This window comes from Halyomorpha halys, unplaced genomic scaffold (genome assembly GCF_000696795.3).
Source record: "Halyomorpha halys isolate HHAL.00 unplaced genomic scaffold, Hhal_1.1 Scaffold309.1, whole genome shotgun sequence".
NCBI lineage: Eukaryota > Metazoa > Arthropoda > Insecta > Hemiptera > Pentatomidae > Halyomorpha > Halyomorpha halys.
In genome coordinates this window covers 789,574-799,425 of record NW_027115271.1, presented here as the reverse complement: position 1 = coordinate 799,425, position 9,852 = coordinate 789,574, and the positions used below count along the sequence as shown (strand labels likewise).

The window sequence follows — 9,852 nt, the reverse complement described above, 5'->3', positions numbered from 1 at the left end:
TTATTAGGTGTTTATTGTATTTTTGACATATTAGATGTAAATATTTTGACCTGGGCAGAATAGCCTGTATGGAGTTTTTTTTTAAAAGGGTTATGTCTCATAGTAAATTAAGATTGTCCCTGAAGATGGCCGAATTGGCCGAAACGTTGGACGTGTGAATGAAATAAATGTTTTGAGACTATAATTTGGATAGTGTTTTTGAATTATTTAGTATTAATTTCTAGTTGTTCGTATAAAATGTTGGATATTTGAAAAAATATATCTTTAGATCCATAAGACGCACTTATGTCTGCCAACACTCAAAATAAAGGAAATTTAACTTACTATAAAATAGTTTATGACACTTATCTTCGCAGGGGTAGTAGTTTTTATGAAATTCACATATGAATATAAATTTGGCAAATGAAATTTTGTCCGAACAACTATAAATCAAACTATTTTAGCAAATATCATGAAAACTACTACTCCTACGAAGATAAACGGTATAAACTACTTTAAAGCACATTGAATTAACTTTAATTTGAGCACTAATAAACATCTTTACGTCAAATGGTTCCTAAGATGTAGATTCCCCACAATAAATTCACTAACTACTGATTTCTCAGTACATTTTTTATGAATTGCTTGGTAAAAATCTGTATCTCGGGAACTATTAAAGGTAAACAGCTATATTAAGGCTCATATTTTAGTAAATTTACTCTACTTTAAATGATGTTCTATTAGATTTTCTATTTTTGTTGGTAATTTTAACGATGTATAACTGCGAATATTTTTTTTTCTCTTTCTTCTTTCTCATCCTCCCTAAGTGCCTTTCAGCGTGGAGCCTCTAACCACTTGGTCCACACATCTCGGTCCATGGCAAGCATCTTCATCTGAACCAGCGTTTTTCCTCTTTCCAGGTCTAGTCGTTGGATATGTTTCATATAGCTCCTTCTAGGTCTGCCTCGTGGTCTCCTACCTGTCGGCCTCGCCTCCATTTTCTTGGCACTCTGTCTTCCCCCATTCTACAGACGTGTCCATACCATCGGAGCTGTCGGTGTTCAATCACTGATTTTACTGAGGGGATCCAAAGTTCTTCTCTTATTCTTTCATTCCTTATCCTATCTCTCCTAGTTTTGCCCAATATTTTTCGCAAAAATCGCATTTCAGCAGCCGTAATTCTGCTCATGTGCTTGTATCTTGTTCTATCAGTACAGCGACCTTTTCTTCGGAGTCTTCATAAGTTTCTTCTGTTCTTCCTTCCTGAGAAAAGATGACATCATTTTCCTTTTCCAATTCTTTTATTTATTCAGATCCTTCCTCAGCCAAATACCTATTGTCACTGTTAATAGCACATAAGGCAAATTCCATGACCAAGGATGCTCTATGCTGTCTTCTTGGTTGAGGCTTTTGAGTACCAGAGGGTTATTGGGTTGTCTACTTTTTTCTTTGTTGAACAAGCTTTCACTTTCATATAATAGAAAGAATTGGAAGATATATTGCTTTAAAGATATGGAGCTTGATATCCTTACCTACCTCTCTCTTTCCCTCAACAGTATTGTATATCTGGTAGTAAATCCTATTTGCTTTATTTATCCTTTTGGACACTTCTTGGTCTATTTTACCAGATTTATTGAAAATTGTTCCAAAGTAGGTATAAAAGTTCACTGTTTTCAATACTTTGTCATTGCACACATTTAAACGATATGAAGCTCATATTTTAGCAAATTTACTTTACTTTAAATGGTTATCATAGATTTTCTAGTATTGTTGGTAGTTTTAAGGATATAGAGCTCACAATGAAAAATTAATTAATATAAAATTTTGAATCATCCGCCATTTAGTATTCCCCTATCAATATTTGGCAAACTCGTCAATTTAAACTAGATTTTTTTTTTTTAAGGTTTTGAAATAGTCACCATTTTTTATCCCCCCTACCTATACTTGGCAGGCTCATCAATTTCGACTAGTAATTATACAGTGTTCATTAAATTGATCAACTATTGGGGTGAAATAACTGAATTTGTTCTCCTCTTGAGCTCTTGTACTATTTTGTCTCCTCTGAGTTACCAGTGTGAAGGAGTCCTAAGAGTTCCTACAAGTATATGAACGTTTTTCATAGACCAGCTCCCAGATTGTCACTAACTATTTATACAAAATTATCTCTTTAACCAAGTCTGAAGCTAATAAACGACTGAACTTCTATTCAATGATACTGGTTAGGTAGCGAGTAGCATAAATTAGCTATGTAGTGAAAACCGCCTTACTGTTTGACGTCGATCGAAAATTATTCATGATGGCTGTCCTCTGTCTGAGATAAAATAATTAAATTCCCTCGACCTTGGAGGGACACTTTAGTCACGAACAACGCTCACATGGGAGGATTCACTTACGAATTAAATCCCTAATGAGCCGAATTATGGAGCCACTAATTCCATAGATCGATTCCCTGTTGAACATTAATTTCTCATTGCATGGCTCAGAATATTCGAGTGATGGTATGCATTATTAGTCATAGAAAGCTTTTATAATGAGCGCTTTCTGGCCCAGTTAGGGTCATATGGTCAATTGTCTGCCCATTATGTCGCTTCAGTTCGAAACCACTCACAGGTACAGGACCGATTTCAATTATTTGAACCTATTTTGAAGGTAAATACTCCTTTAATCCGAAATTCATTAAGTCAATGGTAACGAAGATCATTTGAATTCTGGATTATAAAATTTAACTAAAAACAGAGAAATGATTTATTTGGAAATGATGTCCAAATACACCAAGGGCCTGTTTCGTAATTAAATCTAATAGTATTAGTCCATAAATAAAACAAACTATAAAGATTAGATTAGATTAGATTTTTATTCAGGGCGATCAACATCCAGGTTATTACACCCTTTTTACTTTATTTATCTTCTTGTTTTTGACATTTGATAGTTGAATGTAGACTATTTCCTTTTACACTGGCTTTATTCCTCCTACACTGGTGGATTATATTTTAGTATAAATTTGAGTTTCTTTCAGAAATGTTAATATTTTGTCTATGGATTCTGCTGAGTCTTTAAGGGCCAATTCTCTTGTACGAGGAATTTTATTATTTTCGAAGGCTTGACGAAATGATGAGCATTCTTCAATTATATGCTTTATCGATAATGGAGACTGACAGGTTTGGCTTATAGGTTGGTCCTCTTTTGTGATTAAGTGGAGGTGTGCTAATGTGGAATGACCTATTCTTACTCTTGCACCAACCACTTATTCTCTTCTGTTTCTCCTTATGGCACTTGCCCACATTTGTGTGTTTTTTTTCAACATTTCTCAATTTATTGGTGAGTGGTACGTCAGCCCACATTGAATCCCAACTTTTTCGGAGTCTGTTCCTTAAAAATCCCTTTTTATGTCTTTCGGCTCGTAAATTTGGAGTGGTGGAACGTTCATTGTAGCAGCCTCTTTAGCCGCTTTATCCGCTGCCTCATTTCCAGATATTCCTGAGTGGCCTGGAGTCCAGAGAAAGGAGACACTTTTTTTAAGATGTTTTAGCATGTCTATATAGTTGTGAATTTTGTCGATCGTAAGTCTGCTTTGACTGAAGTTTGATAGACTCTGGAGTGGAGACATTGAATCTGTACAAATGAGTATGTTTGAGTATTCACTTTCTATGGATAAATGAAGTGCTGTGATAAATACTGTTGAGTATGTAGGTAATTTATATCTTTTGGGTGTTCCGTGTACTATTATTGCAAAACGAACATTTTCATTTTGTTTGGAGCCTGCTATACTTACAAACTATAAAGTACAAGCACTAATACATTTTGTTTTATGATGGGGACGACTATTAGTGATGTTATATGAGTTTAAGAGTAAAACATTATCTGGCAGAAATATATAAGTCAGTTAAATTGTACCAAATACCAAACTACAAGACTAATAGTATTTGTTTGTACTTTGTTATTGAACAGGGCCCTAGTTGCTCGAAAAAAAAAAAGCATTCTTATCAATCCATGATTGGATATATACACGTTAACATATGGTAATCAAAGATACAATTTTTTTTTCTACTTTTTCTTTTTTTAAACAATAATTAATTATACAAAATGCATTATATTGCAAAAATACTTTGTTTATTCAGATAAAAACAAATCATAAATTTATTTGATTTGATTTTTTTTCTACCTTTTTCTTCTCACACAAAGTTATATAATATTTTCTTCATTCATTATTTCCTTTTTTTCTAAACCCTAACTACGGTTTCTCTCTATTCCACTCTTTCATACCTCTCTTCTACAGCTATCCACAACACAGATTCAATCCGTTACACAAATACGATGAAAACGAAATTATCAATAAATAGAAATATATGGATAATTTTTTTTAAATATTCACAGTTTTATTCAAGTTATTCCAAGCTAAAGTTGAATGCAGAGGCAGTCGTAATAGGATCCAATCACTTCCTGAAAACTATTCCTCATATTCCAACCTTATTCCTAAAAAACAATCCAATCAATCTTCGATCAATGTCACTATAGACCAAACTCTCTCTTTGGAAAAACCACGTCTCCGATATTTCCCGCCGTACCTTCTCAACCCTAAAGCGTTTAAATTATCGTCGTCACCTACTTTTTTGAAACCCGTAGGCTCCTGGTTACTTTCTTAATATTCCCCCACTTTGATTGTTGCTGTGTAGCTTACGGGGGTGTTTCTGGGGATCTCGAAGCAAAATTAATACGGTTAAATAATTACATTCGATTCATCTTTGGGGTCCCCAGGGACGCCTCTGTCACCCGATTTTATGAAGAGTTGAAATGGCTTTAGCCCTGCTTCTGTTCTAAATAATTCCTTGCTTCCTTCCTCTACCAAGTTATCCAATCCCGCCGTCTATCGTACATCTCAGATATCCTTCAATTTAAATCCTCAGTGCATTCCCGCAGTACCCGTTCACGGCCCTCAGACTTATTATATGTAACTGCCCATCGAACCGCAGCCCATGGCAGATCTTTTCTCACCCGTTCTTCTTTCCTATGGAATTCTATTCCCTCCTTTATTCGTAGTTCTAATACCCATCCATTCTTCAAATTCCGTACCTTCTGTCCATCCAATTCCGGAAGAATAACAATTGGAAGTTTCAAAAAAGCATTATATATTTTCTGTATTTTTTGTCTCAGATATACAGAAATTGTATTTTTTCATTTATTATTTGTTAGTTTAATTGTATTTGATTTTTTATCATTTTTTTTTTTTTATTTATTATCAGAAGTCATCTTATGTTTTATATGACATGTGGTTCTATTTTATTTGTTCTATCATTTTTTAAAATATATTCTGTCGTTAATTATTGTTATTTATTTGTATCTTTTCAAATTCATTGCTTTATTCTATTTCAAAAAGTTTTGTATTTTCATCTCTATTTTGTAATTTCATCTTCACTCTAAGGCTCTAAAGCCTAATTGAGACGCCTGTATATTATTCTAAAGGGATCAATCCCAGAATAAATAAAGATTATTATTATTATTAGTAGTAGTAGTAGTAGTAAGAGTAGTAGTAGTAGTAGTAGAACAATCTAAGAAACAATAAATAAATTAATGTAACATAAAACTAAGTTAACTATAATAAGATACCACTATTATTTTTGACTTACTTCACAATTTGTTGTGATATTAGATTCTGTTTGATTACTCTGTTGTTTATTTCGTTGCTAAACTTTAAAATTTTAAAAATATAGAATTTATAACAGACTGTCCTGCAGCAATCTAGGCTTCAGTCTTCGGTATGAGGTTGGATTTCTCAAGTTGTAAGGCACAGCTCCTTTTTTTCCTCTTTCTTCCATCGCTTTCCCGATTCAATGATAGAAAGAGGGAACAATGTAAAGTGTGACATGATTTCCTATATGATATTATGAGGTTTAAAGTACATGAATATGGGACAGTGGTCCCGAAACATTGTACTATATTGTGATAATTTAATACAAATTTCATTCAACTGGAAGTTATTAACCTCAAAAAAGTTTTTATGAATAATTATTATAATTTAATATGCTTTTTTTTTTTTAATGACCATCTAAAATATTTCATAATTTATTTTGAATATATATATTTTTAAATAGTTTTCTTATCCGAGTTATGAGAAGAAGTGGACTCATGGTACCATGGGTTCGCATGGATTCTTCCCTCTTGGCCGCATTTTACTTCTTCTGTGACAATCTTCTTGTACTTATCGGATTCTATCAGTTCATCTTTTCTGTTGGAAGCATCGTGAGGATAGGAAACTTTCAGGTAAATATTTATGTAAATAATTAAATAATTGTGTTAATAATATGCAATGTCGGTGGTATAGGTATAGGAGAAAATACATTTGAACAGGTATATAGGTTTAAGTATTAAGGTTCTACGGTTACTAGAAAAAACAAAATTGATGATGAAATAAAAGCGAGGTTTAAGGCGGGAAATGCTTGTTATTTTTCAATTTCGAAACTGTTTTGCTCGCGCATTCAATCCAAAAACTTTAAAATTATGATTTAAAAAACTATTATCCTTCCCACTGTTCTTTAAAGATGCAGACGTGGCCTCTTACATTAAGTGATGAACAGCGAATTAACGGGATAATTTAGAAGATAACACAACACAGAAATTAGGGACCAACACCCAGTAAATATAATTCGAGTTATACCATTGCGGCTTATAAGGTTGTAGGGCTTAGTAACGAGCGGATCCTTAAAATGTCAATAGATTTGGTTCAGTAACCGGAGGGTATACGTTCGTGGGGTAGACCGAAACGTAGATGGGAGAATTGCGTTATAACTGATTTAGTAGAATCGGTTTTGGAGGGGCATCACTGAAAGGATATACCACCAATCGAATCTTCGGGTTCGCTAGGCCTTCATTATTATTATTATTATTATAAATTTAATAATCCTTTAACTGGAAGATTCTTATGGTATTATATGGATTTAGTGAATGACACAATTTCTTTCTTACTAAACTATAATAGTTTATTTCATATCATACAGCAACGTTTCGGGAGATTTCCCCCATCTTCAGGCTGTTGATAACAAAAACCTATATATGGTATATAATAATTTTCTCCTATTTGTCTTATTTGCTAATATATTATAATATTAATGTCATTATTGAGTAAAAACTTTCTATTAGTCATACATTGTAGGAGAATAATTACTAATTAGTAATTATTCTCCTACAATGTATTACAGAGTACTACAATTACTCTGCGATACAAAGCATGCCCTTCAGTTTACATTGACAATCGCCCTATACCACAAACAAACACTGTAACTTATTTAAGACTTACCTATGACAGAATGTTGACTTGGGGCCCAAACGTCAAGACAAAACGTAAAACGCTGAATTTCCAACAGAGACAATTATATTCTATACTACACCGACATTCTAAATTATCCCTCAGATAGACTTACCTTGACGTACATAATTACTTATTAAAACCCATATGAACATACGTCTTCCAAATTTATGGACTCGCTAAAAAGTCACAGATAAAAAAAATACAAACTTTTAAATCGCAATGTTTAAGGCTTGCAACGAACTCACCACTGAACCATTCACGCAGACCACGCAAAAAAAAAAAAAAAGAATAAAAACATCAAAATTAGATGAGCCCGCAACATTAGGATTTCATACTTTATATTAATATACTAAATATTAATTAAATATAATATTTTACTTTATTATAATTCAATGTAACTTTGCTCCAGGACATGTGCACGCTCGGCATCGTCATAGCTGTTCTTGCGACGGGGGTCATGCTCTCGATATTTTATATCCACTATCAGCAGAGGTTGGAAAAATTCATAAATAACTGGGACAACTTGAACACGAAAATTCTCAACGGCGAACCACAATTAGCCAAGTACTTCCAGAGGCTGTACCTCGAGATCACTAAGAGCAATGAAACCTTTGCGAAGAGGATCCTCTTCATCGCATTCTGGACCCCTTTCATCTATTGCTCTCCGGTCCCGATCATAGACGTCATCAAAGGGTCGTACAGGACGAACCTCCCTCTACCCATCCTATTCCCGTATGATGACCGTCAGCCTGGTCTTTACGAGTTTACCTTCTGCCTCCATGTCTTCGGGCTTCTCATATCCGTAATGAAGAAAATAGGAAACGATTGTTTCTTCCTTGGACTGTTCAAAATCCACTCTGTTTATCTTAGGTATCTGTCTGAATCTATTAAGGATGCGAAGAAGAAGTTCGCGAACAATGATTGGTTCATCAGAAGGAAGCAGATTGAAATGATAAAACTTCATACGGAAATCATAAGGTAAGATTTGTTGTATATCTTAAATTGAGTTTGTTTTTTTTCATACCCTTCATTAAAATAAAAACTAGTACTTCCTACATATGTAATACATCAAATGTATTATATATATTTTACTGTGCCTTCTCCCTTTGATTGCCTTGAGGCATTATAAGGTGATATCAGTCCAGCTAAGGTGGTGTAGTCTAACCATGGAACATTAAGGTTCTGATGGATGACTTAATTTGTGACAAAGTAAGGAACATTAAGGATTTTACGAAGGATTTTGGATTGTAAGGACTGCAATTCGGTGGTTTAGCAGAGCCCCAGATCTCAACTCCTTAAGTCCAGATAGGCCTTATAATAGTCATGTAGATCAGTCTTTTGTAATTAATTGGCATTTTAGACCGTTTGTCTAGTAAGTGTTGTAATTATTATTATATGGTGAGTGCCGCCCATTGGCTAATGGGCCTCACAAATGTTCGGGGGGAGGCTGTGAGTGAGTTTTGTATAATTTGTTGCTTGGAAAAATTCTAGATAGGGCTGGGCTCGAACTCACAACTTTTGGGTTGGTAGTCAGGCGCGCTGCCACGTTGCTACCGTCGCCCCTTTGTATTGTGTCGTAATAGTCGGAACAAACATGCAGTTTCCTGTCTTTTCAGTCTTGTATAAGGATTCCAAGTCACTCGATGTAGTCCTAGGTAACGGATCTGTTCAACAGAAATAAGTGGAGTATTATAAAAGGAGCTAGCTGTAAAATATTTTATAAAGGATTGGACCAAATATATAACCCTGAGGTACATCAGTAGACTGAGGACAGGGAGTACTGTTGTGATGTACTTTAAATAATTTAAGTATGTAGAGTGCAGGGAATTTCAGATCTTGTAAAGCAGTCCTAGGTGTCAGACTCGATCAAAAGCGTGTTCTACATCAAGAAAGGCTTCCGAGCAGTACACTCTGCGTTCCAATACAGATGAGACAAGTTCATAACATTAAAAATACATAGTTTATTTTCCATTATTGTCAACTAATATATTCTCTTCTATCCCTTCAAAAACCATATCATATCCATGATTAATTTAATATTAATTTTTAATACGTTTTAGAACTAATTTTGTGTTGATTTATACATAAAATTAGAATTTATGTTATTAATACAGTTTTTTTTTCAGAAATGCAGTGGAACTGGTTTCAATTTACACTCCAATAATAGTGATATACTATGGGAACCTTATTATTATTGTTGTTTTTGGACTGTTTACGCAAATTAAGGTAAATTGTTTACAATAGTTTAAGAAAATAAAATAATAAATCCAATACTTCAATATAATATTTCGAGGGGACATTTTAATTGATATGGCCCATAATTGTATGTCCCATTTTAATTTATGTTTCTATATAATAATTTTTAGAACGATCGGGATAGCGTAGTTCAAGGATTTGGCGTTGGAGGCTTTTGTTTGATAAATATCTTCCAGCTTTATATGATGAGCTCCTCAGCTGAAGAACTAGCAAGTGAAGTAAGGATATTCACTTCAATGATAAAAAAACATTTTTTTTATTATTTATTTAATGTAATTTACAACTGTACAAAATAATACAATAGGTAAATATGT

At 33.7% G+C, this 9,852-nt stretch overlaps 1 protein-coding gene across 1 annotated transcript in view; it reads left to right on the top strand.

Annotated features, from left to right (window-relative positions):
- Positions 1 to 2,535: 2,535 nt before the first annotated feature.
- The window catches only part of LOC136797002 (uncharacterized), a 15,341-nt gene continuing 8,024 nt past the window's right edge, over positions 2,536 to 9,852 (top strand). The window contains exons 1-5 of the mRNA XM_067052355.1: positions 2,536 to 2,589; positions 6,069 to 6,237; positions 7,692 to 8,260; positions 9,409 to 9,508; positions 9,649 to 9,756. Of these exons, the coding sequence (XP_066908456.1) occupies positions 2,540 to 2,589; positions 6,069 to 6,237; positions 7,692 to 8,260; positions 9,409 to 9,508; positions 9,649 to 9,756 (996 nt within the window). The 5' untranslated portion in view covers positions 2,536 to 2,539. The remainder of the gene's footprint in view (positions 2,590 to 6,068; positions 6,238 to 7,691; positions 8,261 to 9,408; positions 9,509 to 9,648; positions 9,757 to 9,852) is intronic.